Source organism: Oncorhynchus nerka, linkage group LG14, assembly GCF_034236695.1.
Source record: "Oncorhynchus nerka isolate Pitt River linkage group LG14, Oner_Uvic_2.0, whole genome shotgun sequence".
Classification (NCBI taxonomy): Eukaryota; Metazoa; Chordata; class Actinopteri; order Salmoniformes; family Salmonidae; genus Oncorhynchus; species Oncorhynchus nerka.
In genome coordinates, this window is record NC_088409.1 from 10062835 (window position 1) to 10080727 (window position 17893).

At 44.9% G+C, this 17893-nt stretch overlaps 1 protein-coding gene across 2 annotated transcripts in view; it reads left to right on the forward strand.

The window, feature by feature from the left end:
- The window catches only part of LOC135575119 (tumor necrosis factor receptor superfamily member 11B-like), a 28306-nt gene that overhangs the window by 1729 nt on the left and 8684 nt on the right, over positions 1-17893 (forward strand). For both annotated transcript variants that reach the window (XM_065027331.1, XM_065027330.1), the window contains exons 2-3: positions 9995-10364; positions 17718-17893. The exon at positions 17718-17893 is cut by the window's right edge and continues 40 nt beyond it. In XM_065027331.1, coding sequence (XP_064883403.1) covers positions 9995-10364; positions 17718-17893 — 546 coding nt within the window. The remainder of the gene's footprint in view (positions 1-9994; positions 10365-17717) is intronic.

A 17893-nucleotide genomic window follows, 5' to 3' on the forward strand; every position in this document is an offset into this window, starting at 1 on the left:
CCCTACACTCTAACCACTAGGCTACCTGCCGTCCCTACACTCTAACCACTAGGTTACCTGCCGTCCCTACACTCTAACCACTAGGCTACCTGCCGTCCCTACACTCTAAACGCTAGGTTACCTGCCGTCCCTACACTCTAACCACTAGGCTACCTGCCGTTCCTCCACTCTAACCACTAGGCTACCTGCCGTTCCTCCACTCTAACCACTAGGCTACCTGCCGTCCCTACACTCTAACCACTAGGCTACCTGCCGCCCCTACACTCTAACCACTAGGTTACCTGCCGTCCCTACACTCTAACCACTAGGCTACCTGCCGTTCCTCCACTCTAACCACTAGGCTACCTGCCGTCCCTACACTCTAACCACTAGGCTACCTGCCTGTCCCTACACTCTAACCGCTAGGTTACCTGCCGCCCCACTAGGCTAATGGAGTTGTGTTTTTATTTCCTGTAGGACCAATGTGAAGTGAATCAAGATTCCATAGATAGTGAGTGACTGCTGTGAGAATTTGTCCTAAAAGTGCCTGCTTCTGGCCCAACGGTGTGTTAGTAGTCAGGCGATGATGTGCCATAATAATGCTATAGGATATTACACTGGTGGTAGTGCAGTTCTCACCTCTCTGTTTTGGTACAGAAAGCACAGTTGTTTCCTTTGATGTGTTTTGCATGGTGTCCTTCCTATCTGGGCCTCATAAAGGGGTTTGCATATGTCCATGTTGAGATCTGTATCAGATAAAAAACCAGTAGAGAACTTGTATGAAAATAAACATATTCTATTTTCATTGAACTCTTTATGTGTGTGTGTGTGTGTGTGTGTGTGTGTGTGTCCTCTGTGTGCATGTGTGTGTGTGTGTGTGTGTGTGTCCTCTGTGTGTGTGTGTGTGTGTCCTCTGTGTGTGCATGTGTGTGTGTGTGTGTGTGTGTCCTCTGTGTGTGTGTGTGTCCTCTGTGTGTGCATGTGTGTGTGTGTGTGTGTGTGTGTGTGTGTGTTAAATGATTGAAACACAGATACACATTGTGTCTGATATGATAGGCTACACTTGCCTTCTGTGTAAATGAATGCAGGTGATTTTAATTTGAAAGCAGAGCCAGGGAGCTATTCTTCTATGTGGATTGTTCTACATGTGGCTTGTTATCTTTTAACTCTTTATCTTTATGCTCTGCCCCCGGTGGTGTCTGCACTCGGTGGCGTCTGTTACAGACAACTTCCCCAAAATGAGCCGTTCACGAGGTGACAGAGAGACAGAGAGAAATGTGTCAAAAGGTCACCCTATAACGCCCTGCAGAATAAACACAAATCTTTTTTGTTTGTTGTCAAATACTGAGGCTTTACACACAGACACAGACACACACAGACACACACACAGACATACACACACACACACACACACACACACACGCACAGAGGACACGCACACACGCACACAGAGGACACACACACAGACACACACAGACATACGCACACACACACACACACACACCACCTAACGTTTATTAAGAAAGGAACACATCGTCCTGAAGGGAAGCTTCTTTAAAGCGACTACAGTAACTTCCTCTTTTACATCAACAGTAGTAGTGATGCCGTCAGTAGTGTTTCTGTCATACCGGTCTGCTCTGATAGCATGGAAACACTGAGAGACAGAGTCTCTATCCTTTTCTCTACTCTAATAGCATGGAAACACTGAGAGACAGTGTCTCTATCCTTTTCTCTACTCTAATAGCATGGAAACACTGAGAGACAGTGTCTCTATCCTTTTCTCTACTCTAATAGCATGGAAACACTGAGAGACAGTGTCTCTATCCTTTTCTCTACTCTAATAGCATGGAAACACTGAGAGACAGTGTCTCTATCCTTTTCTCTACTCTAATAGCATGGAAACACTGAGAGACAGTGTCTCTATCCTTTTCTCTACTCTAATAGCATGGAAACACTGAGAGACAGTGTCTCTATCCTTTTCTCTACTCTAATAGCATGGAAACACTGAGAGACAGAAAATGACTCGGAAGTTGGTGGAAATGTCCATTGAAAGCATCCTTAAAAACAAACAGAATATATATATACATTTAGTCCCAGGCTGTGTTCCACTGTCTCTGATTTATGCAGCGTTACAACTAACAGATTATCATTTATGAGTATTAAAGATAATATAAACATTTCTGATGAAACTGAGTCTGATATAGTATATATATCAGACTCAGTTTCATCAGAAATGTTAAATTATCTTTAGTTAATCATTAACAAATACCCACTTGACCGCGCCAAACTCTTGCTACGGCCTCCCAGTCATAAATGATAATCTGTTAGTTGTAACGCTGCATAAATCAGAGGCAGTGGAACACAGCCTGGGACTAAATTATATGGAGATCAATGACATACTCTGCCATGGTTACACATACCCTATGAATCTCTGCTATCGCTGCTACTGTTTTGCTTTAATACTTGGCTACCTGCCTGTACTGTTACAGGTTTCTAAAAGTTAGTTGGTGGACTTTATTGACCCAAATATTGATTTGTGACTTTTATTTCTTATTCTTATTTTTGTTAGTTTTTTTTTTTTTAACTGCATTGTTGGTTAAGGGCTTGTCAGTCAGCATTTCCCTGTAAGGTCTACTATTTCTGTTGTATTCAGCATTTCCCTGTAAGGTCTACTATTTCTGTTGTATTCAGCATTTCACTGTAATGTCTACTACACCTGTTGTATTCAGCATTTCACTGTAAGGTCTACTACACCTGTTGTATTCAGCATTTCCCTGTAAGGTCTACTACACCTGTTGTATTCAGCATTTCCCTGTAAGGTCTACTACACCTGTTGTATTCAGCATTTCCCTGTAAGGTCTACTACACCTGTTGTATTCAGCATTTCACTGTAAGGTCTACTACACCTGTTGTATTCAGCATTTCACTGTAAGGTCTACTACACCTGTTGTATTCAGAATTTCCCTGTAAGGTCTACTACACCTGTTGTATTCAGAATTTCCCTGTAAGGTCTACTACACCTGTTGTATTCAGCATTTCACTGTAAGGTCTACCTACATCTGTTGTATTCAGCATTTCCCTGTAAGGTCTACTACACCTGTTGTATTCGGGCGCATGTGACAAATAACATTTGATTTGATTGTAAGAGTTGGCACAGATTTGTCATTCTCCTAGGTTTATTGAGTTGTAATGTCTCACGGTATGTGTATGCTATATCATCTGTATAATAACATTTGATTTGATATGGGTGTTATGGGTACCGACCCATCTCATCTGTATAATAACATTTGATTTGATATGGGTGTTATGGGTAACGACCCATCTCATCTGTATAATAACATTTGATTTGATATGGGTGTTATGGGTAACGACCCATCTGCTCATAGCTGCTGGGGTCGTTGATCATCTGTATAATAACATTTGATTTGTTATGGGTATTATGGGTACCGACCCATCTGCTCATAGCTGCTGGGGTCGTTGATAGTTTTAGGATTTCATCAAGACAGCTGTTTGATGCCAGGCCTCCCACTAGTTTGTCCCAAATAGCACCCTAATCCCTATTCAGTGTACTCTTTTGACCAGGGCCCATAGGACTTTGGTCTAAAGTAGTGCACTACGTAGGGAATAGGGTGCCATAGGGCTCTGGTCTAAAGTAGTGCACTATGTAGGGAATAGGGTGCCATTTTGGGATGTAGCCTCTGAGGTCTTTTAATGGGGGGGATTTTACAGCAGTCAGTCTAGTTAGAGGCAGAGGGTTGGGTCAGTCTGTGTGTGTGTTTGATGTCTCTGAAGAGCTGAAATCCCCAGGCAGACCACCTGAACAGCAGTACTGACTCCATCCATCCATCCCTCAGCTCTCCAGCCTTCTGCTCCTCCATTGTAATAGACCTAATGATGTATACCATATAGCCGACTCTGTTATCCAAAGAGACTTACCGCTGTGTGTACAATACATTTGGTCCTCCATAGTCTTGTTGCTTGACGTTTTTTTATTTTTACCGAACTTAGAACGTCTGGAGGCGAGTCTACTTTCTACTGATGTGTGCGTTCCTTCACTACTTCCCACAAATCTAAAAGCATTGGATTGGTGCAGGGATGGGCTCGTGGGAATTTACACCATATTTCTTATACCAGTCGTCTCCTTTCAAATGAGTTAAAGGGCAGTGCAGTGATTTTACATTTTCATTCATGTTATTTCAGCACTTTGAGGTCGAAATAACACTCAAATTGTGAAAATTATGATAATGTCCTTTTAGTATAAGAGCTTTTTTTCAAAGATAAAGCCTGTTCAGGTGGGATGGAGTTTTTGGCCACAGCATGACATCACAATACGATTAGATTATTCTGACCAATGAGCAGTTCTATTTGAAGGTGTTAACGAGGTAGGCTCTACAGCAGGGTTCTCCAACCTTTTCTAGCATGAGAGCTACTTTAAAAAAAACACATCACAAGCTACTCATTTTTTTTCAAACTTTCAAATAGGTACATCCTTCTCTTCTTCTCCTGCAACTCTTCCCCTGGTCCTTAGTGTACAACAGAAAGTAGTGTACTATGTTATCAACTCTTCCCCTGGTCCTTAGTGTACAACAGAAAGTAGTGTACTATGTTATCAACTCTTCCCCTGGTCCTTAGTGTACAACAGAAAGTAGTGTACTATGTTATCAACTCTTCCCCTGATCCTTAGTGTACAACAGAAAGTAGTGTACTATGTTATCAACTCTTCCCCTGGTCCTTACAACAGAAAGTAGTGTACTATGTTATCAACTCTTCACCTGGTCCTTAGTGTACAACAGAAAGTAGTGTACTATGTTATCAACTCTTCCCCTGGTCCTTAGTGTACAACAGAAAGTAGTGTACTATGTTGTCAACTCTTCCCCTGGTCCTTAGTACACTACTTTCTGTTGTACACTATGTTATCAACTCTTCCCCTGGTCCTTAGTGTACAACAGAAAGTAGTGTACTATGTTATCAACTCTTCCCCTGGTCCTTAGTGTACAACAGAAAGTAGTGTACTATGTTGTCAACTCTTCTCCTGGTCCTTAGTGTACAACAGAAAGTAGTGTACTATGTTGTCAACTCTTCCCCTGGTCCTTAGTGTACAACAGAAAGTAGTGCACTATGTTGTCAACTCTTCCCCTGGTCCTTAGTGTACAACAGAAAGTAGTGTACTATGTTATCAACTCCTCCCCTGGTCCTTAGTGTACAACAGAAAGTAGTGTACTATGTTGTCAACTCTTCACCTGGTCCTTAGTGTACAACAGAAAGTAGTGCACTATGTTATCAACTCTTCCCCTGGTCCTTAGTGTACAACAGAAAGTAGTGCACTATGTTGTCAACTCTTCCCCTGGTCCTTAGTGTACAACAGAAAGTAGTGCACTATGTTATCAACTCTTCCCCTGGTCCTTAGTGTACAACAGAAAGTAGTGCACTATGTTGTCAACTCTTCCCCTGGTCCTTAGTGTACAACAGAAAGTAGTGCACTATGTTATCAACTCTTCCCCTGGTCCTTAGTGTACAACAGAAAGTAGTGTACTATGTTATCAACTCTTCCCCTGGTCCTTAGTGTACAACAGAAAGTAGTGCACTAATGTTATCAACTCTTCCCCTGGTCCTTAGTGTACAACAGAAAGTAGTGTACTATGTTATCAACTCTTCCCCTGGTCCTTAGTGTACAACAGAAAGTAGTGTACTATGTTATCAACTCTTCCCCTGGTCCTTAGTGTACAACAGAAAGTAGTGTACTATGTTATCAACTCTTCCCCTGGTCCTTAGTGTACAACAGAAAGTAGTGTACTATGTTTTCTGACAACATGCCTGGTAAAATAAGGGTTAATAAACAACTCCAATAGAGTCCATGTTAATGATGACATCACATCAGAAGACCATTGTCTGGGGGTTTTGTGTAATTCCTCTTTAATTGGGCGTCTGTCCCTTTAATATGTAGCGCGTGAGGAATGTGCAGTCTAACATGCCGGTCTGGTGATGGTTTTATACTGCTGCTACTCATTCTATGGCAACGTTAGCAAATAACAAATTATACATACAAATTATATCTACTCATTAAATACTTCTGCCAGGTAAGCCTACTTTGCAGTTAAAATGTATATGAGAGTGTTTTTTGGGAAAAGTATTTCTGTCAACCAACAAGATGGTTATCACATCAACGTGATACACACGGAGTGATAGACAGACGCGCGCACCACACCGACAGACAGGGGCGATATTGCTGGAAATTAATTGGCAGATATTGTGTTAGGTTTGGCTTTTTAAGCTAATAGTGGCTAACCAGGGGTGGGATAATGTCAATGTTGTGTTGATTTAGCTACTCATGGGTAGGCTGTGAGCTACTGGTAGCTCGTGATGTTGGAGACCCCTGCTGGAGTCTAGACCATCCTATCCGCCAATCAGGGCCGTGTATTGTAAACATTTAAAAATGTGTATCGACACGCCCACACGATCGGACTGAGCATTTCAATAGCAAAAGGTAGCTCAGGGAAATAAATGATAAAAACATATATTTTGAGTTATTTTCATGAAATAAACACACACAGTGATGGTTTAAAAATACAATTAAAAAGACTGCATCGGGGCATTAAGGGAAGTGAACAAGTGCACACTTTAGGAGGAAGGAGAGATAGTTGGGACATTACCTAGGGCTGTGTCTTAAATGACACCCTATTCCCTATATATAGTGCACTACTGCTGACCAGAGCCCTATGGGGACCCTATTCCGTATATAGTGCACTATTGCTGACCAGAGCCATATGGGGACCCTATTCCCTATATAGTACACTACTGCTGACCAGAGCCCCATGGGGACCCTATTCCCTATATAGTGCACTACATAGGGAATATGGGGGCCATTTGGTACGTAGCCTAGGTCCTCCAATGCGTTCCTCTCAGTCAGCTGCTGGGTGTGTTCCTCCTCAGTGCTTAATGCAGGGAAATGATACACATGGAAATGACTGTCTGTCACACCTCCGGGGGTAGATGGTGGTTTAGGTTGAATATGGAAAGCCATTTAGGCTACAGCACTTTAGTCAGAGGAAGTCTTTTAAATCACGCTCCATAGCCTGAGTTAGTCAGAGGAAGTCTTTTAAATCACGCTCCATAGCCTGAGTTAGTCAGAGGAAGTAGTATTTTGACTTGAAATCCCGCTCCATAGCCTGAGTTAGTCAGAGGAAGTAGTATTTTGACTTGAAATCCCGCTCCATAGCCTGAGTTAGTCAGAGGAAGTAGTATTTTGTTTTTTAAATCCCGCTCCATAGCCTGAGTTAGTCAGAGGAAGTAGTATTTTGACTTGAAATCCCGCTCCATAGCCTGAGTTAGTCAGAGGAAGTAGTATGTTGTTTTTTAAATCACGCTCCTGCCCTGATTTCAGCGGTTTGGACACTGACGAGCAGAATAACATCTCCTTGACTGACTACTGTGTAATACACTAGTAAACGCTTTATGCGTCCCAAATTGCACCCTATTCCCTATATAGCCCTATGGGCCCTGGTCAAAAGTAGTGCACTACATAGGGAGCCATATTTTTATTTTAACTAGACAAGTCAGTTCAGAACAAATTATTATTTACAATAACGGCCTACTCCGGCCAAACCCTAACGATGCTGGGCCAATTGTGCGCCGCCCTTTGGGACTCCCAATCACATTCGGTTGTGATACAGCCTGGAATCGAACCAGGGTCTGTAGTGACGCCTCTAGCACTGAGATGCAGCGCCTTAAGACCGCTGAGCCACTAAGCCTCTGTCTGATTGAGGGGATGTACACACTCCAGCTGTATTCCCTCTCAGCTGGCGAACGGCCACAGGAGTCATCCAATGTGACTTCCCTTCAGATGATCAGAACATTGTAATTATGGGCGACAGAGCAGCGTGTAATTTTGGTCTAGAGCTCTGTAGCAGAATGTCATTGAATGGTGACTTCCAACTGAATGGTGAAAGGTCAAAAGTTCAACAATGTCTTTATTCCAGAACTTCGATATACAGAATGCACAGGGGCATTTCCCGGGAGTAAAACAAGCAACTTGCATGGGTTTAACAGTTTACAGTAAGGGATTTAGCTGACAGTTTACAGTAAGGATTTAGATAACCGTTTACAGTAAGGATTTAGCTAACAGTTTACAGTAAGGATTTAGATAACAGTTTACAGTAAGGTATTTAGATAACAGTTTACAGTAAGGATTTAGATAACAGTTTACAGTAAGGATTTAGATGGATTTGGTCTGGAGACTGAAGGGAAGGAAGAGAAGGTAGGAGAAGGGACAGAAAGACAGAAGGGAAGAGGGGCTTGGGAAATCAGTAGACTGGAGAAGGGACAGAAAGACAGAAGGGAAGAGGGGCTTGGGAAATCAGTAGACTGGAGAAGGGACAGAAAGACAGAAGGGAAGAGGGGCTTGGGAAATCAGTAGACTGGAGAAGGGACAGAAAGACAGAAGGGAAGAGGGCCTTGGGAAATCAGTCTACTCCCTAGGTTTTCAGTCTCCATGCTCCATGTTTATTTGGCCTGCAGCCAGTATAGGTCACCCCAAGCCAGTATAGGTCACCCCAAGCCAGTATAGGTCCCCCCAAGCCAGTATAGGTCCCCCAAGCCAGTATAGGTCACCCCAAGCCAGTATAGGTCACCCCAAGCCAGTATAGGTCACCCCAGGCCAATATAGGTCACCCCAAGCCAGCATAGGTCACCCCAGGCCAATATAGGTCACCCCAGGCCAATATAGGTCACCCCAGGCCAGGACAGTATAGGTCACCCCAGGCCAGGACAGTATAGGTCACCCCAGGCCAGGACAGTATAGGTCACCCCAGGCCAGGACAGTATAGGTCACCCCAGGCCAGGACAGTATAGGTCACCCCAGGCCAGGACAGTATAGGTCACCCCAGGCCAGGACAGTATAGGTCACCCCAGGCCAGGACAGTATAGGTCACCCCAGGCCAGGACAGTATAGGTCACCCCAGGCCAGGACAGTATAGGTCACCACAGGCCAGGACAGTATAGGTCACCCCAGGCCAGGACAGTATAGGTCACCCCAGGCCAGGACAGTATAGGTCACCACAGGCCAGGACAGTATAGGTCCCCCCAGGCCGGGCCAGTATAGGTCACCCCAGGCCAGGACAGTATAGGTCACCCCAGGCCAGGACAATATAGGTCACCCCAGGTCAGTATAGGCCACCCCAGGTTAGTATAGGTCACCCCAGGCCAGGCCAGTATAGGTCACCCCAGGCCAGGCCAGTATAGGTCACCCCAGGCCAGTATAGGTCACCCCAGGCCAGTATAGGTCACCCCAGGCCAGTATAGGTCACCCCAGGCCAGTATAGGGCACCCCAGGCCAGTATAGGTCACCAGTATAGGTCACCCCAGGCCAGTATAGGTCACCCCAGGCCAGTATAGGTCACCCCAGGCCAAGGCCTATACAGTGCTGCAGGAGATTCTGAGGGACATTGCTGACTGGATACAGTGTTTTTCATGACAGTGGCGTATGGGAGGTAGGGGAAGTCCCCGGAGGGAGAATTAACATCTGGGCCACAGCGGTGAAGGCTGCTGCCTTGCTTACTGCTGCTTTACACTGTCAATCACAGACACGCTTCTATTTAGTCCTGCCTGGTTTCTGGCTTCATATATAACACTTAGTCACTCAGTCAATCACCCCAGGCTTGGGTTACACTCGGTCAATCACAACAAGCCTGAACGCTTAGTTTCTCTGGCATCAGATAGGCTGTAAACATTCGTTCTGTCTAATCTGGTGGTTCTCCTCTCTGTTCTCTCTCTTTTTCGCCTCTCTCTCTCACTCTTCTCTCTTTCTCTGTTCTCAACTCTTCTTCCTCCTCTCTCTGATTCTCTCTTTATCTTTCTATATCTCTCTCTCTCTTTCATTTCCCCACTATCTCTCTTCTCCCTTCTCTCTCCCCCTCCCCCCCTCTCTCCCTCTTCTCTCTCTGTTCTCTCTTTCATTTCCCCACTATCTCTCTTCTCCCTTCTCTCTCTCTCCCCCCCCTCTCTCTCTATTTCTCCACAGCTCTTCGCCATTTCCTTCTCCTGGGCGTTCCACGAGGTCCCACCCCCTAAGTACCAGCACTACGACCCCTTGACCTCTGAACTCCTCCTGTGTGACCAGTGTCCACCCGGCACGGCCGTCCTGACCCACTGTACCGCCGAAACCCCCACCGCCTGCTCGCCGTGCCCCGACCGGTCCTTCTCAGAACACTGGCACTGGGGCGACAGCTGCCAATACTGCACGACCGTCTGCAAGGAGAGGCAGCTGGTCAGTCAGGAGTGTAACAGAACCCACGACCAGCTGTGTGAGTGTATCCCAGGCTACCACCTGGTGGTGGAGTTCTGCATCAAACACACGTCCTGCCCACCTGGCTTCGGCGTAACTGCTCTAGGTAGGTCATCTATGTTGTTATTACAATCAACCAATGACTGAATGAATTGATTGACTGAAATGTTGTTTTTTTTGGTTTTGGTTTTATGATGCAAATGAAGCTGTGGTGCTGAAGGTTCTTGTTCATTCTTTAACTGCTGTTGGTTTATTTAACTTGGCTAAAGGTCCTCCCTCTTTTGATTGGTACTTCCAGTTATATACTCATACATAATGGTTTGCAAATGTTATTCCTGGTCAGCCCATGTCCTCAGAGGGGGAAGTGTTTACTCAGCCTGTGGTAGGTCTAATCAGTCTATAATATAATAGTACTATACTCTCTATTACCCAGAATCCACTGCTGTATGGTCCTGACCTGTTCTGTTCTCTATGAGAGTCCACTGATAGTACTGAGTGTGTTGGCGGAGGACCAGACAGAGGCAGAGCTGTGAGTGGCAGACCTTTTTCATCAGACATAATAACTCTGCTGCCTGGCTGTCATCATCACCAGGATCTCTCCTCTCCTGTCAGCTCACTCAGATAGGTTATGTCCCAAATGTCCCTATATCGTGCACTACTTTTGACCAGAGCCCTATGTGCCCTCGTCTAAAATAGTGCACTATATAGGGAATAGGGTGCCCTTTGGGACGTAACCAAAGCTAAGCAGGATCAAGATCACGGCAGACACTAAACTACGCCTTTGTCATTTGTACGTTGTTCTCGTTGGCCTCCTTCCCCTCCTTTTAATTATAACCTTCCTCAGCCTTCAGTCCTGGTTTGTGATTCAGACGTATTCCAGGCCAGATGAGGAGAGGGGAGAAGAGAGAGGAGATGAGAAGAGAAGAGGAGGGGAGAGGCTGGGAGAGAGAGGGGAAGGAAAGAAGAGAGTCGGACAGTTAGACTGGGGCTGATACCTGAGTCTGTATCAGACAGTTAGACTGGGGCTGGAAGATGTTTCCTACCTGAGTCTGTATCAGACAGTTAGACTGGGGCTGGAAGGTGTTTCCTACCTGAGTCTGTATCAGTTAGACTGGGGCTGGAAGGTGTTTCCTACCTGAGTCTGTATCAGACAGTTAGACTGGGGCTGGAAGATGTTTCCTACCTGAGTCTGTATCAGACAGTTAGACTGGGGCTGGAAGATGTTTCCTACCTGAGTCTGTATCAGACTGTTAGACTGGGGCTGGAAGGTGTTTCCTACCTGAGTCTGTATCAGACAGTTAGACTGGGACTGGAAGGTGTTTCCTACCTGAGTCTGTATCAGTTAGACTGGGGCTGGAAGGTGTTTCCTACCTGAGTCTGTATCAGACAGTTAGACTGGGGCTGGAAGGTGTTTCCTACCTGAGTCTGTATCAGTTAGACTGGGGCTGGAAGGTGTTTCCTACCTGAGTCTGTATCAGACAGTTAGACTGGGGCTGGAAGGTGTTTCCTACCCGAGTCTGTATCCGACAGTTAGACTGGGGCTGGAAGATGTTTCCTACCTGAGTCTGTATCAGACAGTTAGACGGGCTGGAAGGTGTTTCCTACCTGAGTCTGTATCAGACAGTTAGACTGGGGCTGGAAGGTGTTTCCTACCTGAGTCTGTATCAGACAGTTAGACTGGGGCTGGAAGATGTTTCCTACCTGAGTCTGTATCAGACAGTTAGACTGGGGCTGGAAGATGTTTCCTACCTGAGTCTGTATCAGACAGTTAGACTGGGGCTGGAAGATGTTTCCTACCTGAGTCTGTATCAGACTGTTAGACTGGGGCTGGAAGGTGTTTCCTACCTGAGTCTGTATCAGACAGTTAGACTGGGGCTGGAAGGTGTTTCCTACCTGAGTCTGTATCAGTTAGACTGGGGCTGGAAGGTGTTTCCTACCTGAGTCTGTATCAGACAGTTAGACTGGGGCTGGAAGGTGTTTCCTACCTGAGTCTGTATCAGACAGTTAGACTGGGGCTGGAAGATGTTTCCTACCTGAGTCTGTATCAGACAGTTAGACTGGGGCTGGAAGATGTTTCCTACCTGAGTCTGTATCAGACAGTTAGACTGGGGCTGGAAGATGTTTCCTACCTGAGTCTGTATCAGTCTGTTAGACTGGGACTGGAAGATGTTTCCTACCTGAGTCTGTATCAGTTAGACTGGGGCTGGAAGGTGTTTCCTACCTGCGTCTGTATCAGACAGTTAGACTGGGCTGGAAGGTGTTTCCTACCTGAGTCTGTATCAGACAGACTGGGACTGGAAGATGTTTCCTACCTGAGTCTGTATCAGACAGTTAGACTGGGGCTGGAAGATGTTTCCTACCTGAGTCTGTATCAGACAGTTAGACTGGGGCTGGAAGGTGTTTCCTACCTGAGTCTGTATCAGACAGTTAGACTGGGGCTGGAAGGTGTTTCCTACCTGAGTCTGTATCAGACAGTTAGACTGGGGCTGGAAGATGTTTCCTACATGAGTCTGTATCAGACAGTTAGACTGGGGCTGGAAGGTGTTTCCTACCTGAGTCTGTATCAGACAGTTAGACTGGGGCTGGAAGATGTTTCCTACCTACCTCATTTGTTTCAATTTGGGATTAACATTGATTTAATAGTACATTTTTTAGTCAATGAACTTCACAAAATACTCTGTAATGTCAAAGTGGAAGAACAATTCAAATATAGATTTTTTTATTTATGTAAAATAAAATACTAATATATCTTGATTAATGAAGTATTCAACCCGCTGAGTCAGTACATGTTAGAATAACCTTTGGCAGCGATTACAGCTGTGTCTTTTCTGGACAAGTCTCCTGTCACGTTCTGACCTTTTATTTCCTTTTTCCTTTTGTCATTATTTAGGCTGGTCAGGGCGTGAGTTGGGGTGGGCAGTCTATGTTTGTTTTTCTATGATTTGGGGGATTTCTATGTTTCGGCCTAGTATGGTTCTCAATCAGAGGCAGGTGTCATTAGTTGTCTCTGATTGAGAATCATACTTAAGTAGCCTGGGTTTCACTGTTTGTTTGTTGGGTGATTGTCTATGTTAGTTGCTTGTGTTCAGCACAGTTCTCATTATAGCTTCACGGTCGTTATTCGTTTATTGTTTTGTATAGTTTGTATTCAGTGTTCAGTGCTTTCTTTTATTTAAAAAATCATCATGAACACATACCACGCTGCATTTTGGTCCGCTTCATACGACGATTGTGACATCTCCAAGAGCTTTGCACACCTGGATTGTATATTTGGCCTTGTCCTGCTGAACAGTGAATTTGTCTCCTAGTGTCTGATGGAAAGCAGACAGAACCACGTTTTGCTTAGCTCTATTCTGTTTATTTTTCCAGCAAAAAAACTCCCTTGTCCTTGCCGATGACAAGCATACCCATAACATAATGCAGCCACAATCTTCCTTGAAAATATGAAGATTGAATAACGCTTTGTATTCAGGACAAAAAAGTTAATTGCTTTGCCACATTCTTTTCAGTATTTTTTGGTGCCTAATTGCAAATATATTTTTTATTCTGGAAATGTTTCTTTATTTTCACTCAGTCCTTTATGTTATTATTTCTGGAGTAACTACAGTGTTGTTGATCCATCCTCAGTTATCTCCTATCTCAGCCATTAAACTCTGTAACTGTTTTAAAATCACCATTGGTGAAATCCCTGAGCAGTTTCCTTCCTCTCTGGCAACTGAGTTGGAAAGGGTTCCTGTATCTTTGTAGTGACTGGGTGTATTGATACACCATCCAAAGCGTAATGAATAACTGCACCATGCTCAAAGGGATATTTTTACCCATCTACCAATAGGTTCCTTTCTTTTTACGAAAACATTGGAAAACCTCCCTGGTCTTTGTGGTTGAATCTGTGCTTGAAATTCACTGCTTGACTGAGAGACCTTACAGATAATTGAATGTATGGGGTACAGAGATTGTGTAGTCATCATTTTTAAAACTCTGAACACTACCAAAACGTTTCTGACACATTGAAGGTCCCCAAGAACAAAGTGGCCTCCATCATTCTTAAATGTAAAAAGTTTGGAACCACCAAGGTTCTTCCAAGAGCTGGCCACCAGGCCAAACTGAGCAATCAGGGGAGAAGGGCCTTGATCAGGGAGCTGACTAAGAACCCGATGGTCCCTCTGACAGAGCTCCAGAGTTCCTCTGTGGAGATGGGTGAACCTTTCAGAAGGACAACCATATCTGCAGCGCTCCACCAATCAGGACTTTATGGTAGAGTGGCCAGACGGAAGCCACTCCTCAGTAAAAGGCACATGACAGCCAGCTTGGAGTTTGCCAAAAGGCACCTAAAGACTCTGGTCTGATGAAACCAAGATTGAACTCTTTGGCCTGAATGCCAAGCGTCACGTCTGGAGGAAACCTGGCACCATCCCTTACGGTGAAGCATGGTGGTGGCAGCATCAGGCTGTGGGGATGTTTTTCAGCGGCAGGGACTGGGAGACTAGTCAGAATCGAGGGAAAGATGAACGGAGCAAAGTACAGAGAGATCCTTAATGAAAACCTGCTCCAGAGCGCTCTCAGGACCTCAGACTGGGGTGAAGGTTCACCTTCTAACAGGACAATGTCCTTGAGGGTCCCTGCCAAAACCCGGGCATCTCTGGAGAGACAATGAAAATAGCTGTGCAGCGTCATTCCCCATCCAACCTGACAGATCTTGAGAAGATCTGCAGAGAAGACTGGGAGAAACTCCCCAAATACAGGTGTGCCAAGATTGTAGCGTCATACCCAAGAAGACTCCAGGCCGTAATCACTGCCAAAGGTGCTTCAACAAAGTACTGAGTAAAGGGTCTGAGTACTTATGTAAATGTCATATTTCAGTTTTTTTGTATTTTTATACATTTGCAAACATTTCTAAAAACCAGTTTTTTGCTTTGTCATTATGGGGTATTGTGTGTAGATTGATGAGAAAATAAGTATGTAATGTAACAAAATGTAGAAGAAATTAAGTGGTCTGTATACTTTCCAAATAGCCTGTATGGCTTGTCAACCTGATGATGTATGACCACTGTATGGCTTGTCAACCTGAGGATCTATGACCACTGTATGGCTTTATCAACCTGAGGATCTATGACCTAGTGTATGGCTTGTTAACCTGAGGATCCTTGACCACTGTATGGCTTGTCAACCTGAGGATCTATGACCACTGTATGGCTTTATCAACCTGAGGATCTATGACCTAGTGTATGGCCTGTTAACCTGAGGATCCTTGACCACTGTATGGCTTGTCAACCTGAGGATCTATGACCACTGTATGGCTTGTCAACCTGAGGATCTATGACCTAGTGTATGGCTTGTTAACCTGATGATCCTTGACCACTGTATGGCTTGTCAACCTGAGGATCTATGACCTCTGTATGGCTTGTCAACCTGAGGATCTATGACCACTGTATGGCTTGTCAACCTGAGGATCTGTGACCACTGTATGGCTTTATCAACCTGAGGATCTGTGACCACTGTATGGCTTGTCAACCTGAGGATCTATGACCACTGTATGGCTTGTCAACCTGAGGATCTATGACCTAGTGTATGGCTTTATCAACCTGAGGATCTATGACCACTGTATGGCTTGTCAACCTGAGGATCTATGACCACAGTATGGCTTGTCAACCTGAGGATCTATGACCACTGTATGGCTTGTCAACCTGAGGATCTATGACCCCTGTATGGCTTGTCAACCTGAGGATCTATGACCACTGTATGGCTTCTCAACCTGAGGATCTATGACCACTGTATGGCTTGTCAACCTGAGGATCTATAACCACTGTATGGCTTGTCAACCTGGGGATCTATGACCACTGTATGGCTTGTCAACCTGAGGATCTATGACCACTGTATGGCTTGTCAACCTGAGGATCTATGACCACAGTATGGCTTGTCAACCTGGGGATCTATGACCACTGTATGGCTTGTCAACCTGAGGATCTATGACCTCTGTATGGCTTGTCAACCTGAGGATCTATGACCTCTGTATGGCTTGTCAACCTGAGGATCTATGACCACTGTATGGCTTGTCAACCTGAGGATCTATGACCACTGTATGGCTTATCAACCTGAGGATCCATGACCTCTGTATGGCTTGTCAACCTGAGGATCAATGACCACTGTATGGCTTGTCAACCTGAGGATCTATGACCACTGTATGGCTTGTCAACCTGAGGATCTATGACCTCTGTATGGCTTGTCAACCTGAGGATCTATGACCACTGTATGGCTTGTCAACCTGAGGATCTATGACCACTGTATGGCTTGTCAACCTGAGGATCTATGACCACTGTATGGCTTGTCAACCTGAGGATCTATGACCACTGTATGGCTTGTCAACCTGAGGATCTATGACCACTGTATGGCTTGTCAACCTGAGGATCTATGACCACTGTATGGCTTTATCAACCTGAGGATCTGTGACCACTGTATGGCTTGTCAACCTGAGGATCTATGACCACTGTATGGCTTTATCAACCTGAGGATCTGTGACCACTGTATGGCTTGTCAACCTGAGGATCTATGACCACTGTATGGCTTGTCAACCTGAGGATCTATGACCACTGTATGGCTTGTCAACCTGAGGATCTATGACCACAGTATGGCTTGTCAACCTGAGGATCTATGACCACTGTATGGCTTGTCAACCTGAGGATCTATGACCACTGTATGGCTTGTCAACCTGAGGATCTATGACCACTGTATGGCTTGTCAACCTGAGGATCTATGACCTCTGTATGGCTTGTCAACCTGAGGATCTATGACCTCTGTATGGCTTGTCAACCTGAGGATCTATGACCACTGTATGGCTTGTCAACCTGAGGATCTATGACCTCTGTATGGCTTGTCAACCTGAGGATCTATGACCTCTGTATGGCTTGTCAACCTGAGGATCTATGACCACTGTATGGCCTGTCAACCTGAGGATCTATGACCTAGTGAAGATGCTCTGCTGGTCACTTGTAGTAATAACTAGTCATTTCATATAGACCTATGAGTTAATGTACTTACACAAATATGCCTTGTCACACGCTTTGTCATCATGTCATCTGTTTTCACGCAAATATGCCTTGTCATCTCTGTCAAATATCATCATACTGGATGCATGAAGGACCTTATACAGTCTCCGATTCTCACTTCTTCTCTGTTCTAAAGCAGGATGTGGTAGATAGCGTTATAGCACCGTTAGTAGTTTACTCCTGTCTAAACAATGAAACTCCACACTTCCACTGCTGCTTTATGATGAGAACGACGTACCACAACTTGTAACTTGACATATTGGAAATGTATAACCTGAAGAGGCTTGATGTGAAAAGAGCAATTTCTCTCAGATTGTGATAAAAACATGATCCCCACCTGTAAAAAAAAAAGAAAAATGATCCATCTTGGTCAGGTGTCATAAATTGGAAGTTTGTTTTGTGTTCTTCTCTCCTAGGTACACCAGAGATAGACACTGCGTGTGAGGCGTGTCCGCAGGGCCTGTTCTCCAGCCGGATGTCTGCCAGCGAGCCATGTGTGCCTCACAGGAACTGCTCTGAGCTGGGCTTGAAGACCCTCCGACTGGGGACCCCCACCCAGAACACACTGTGTGAGAACAAGGCTGAAGGATCT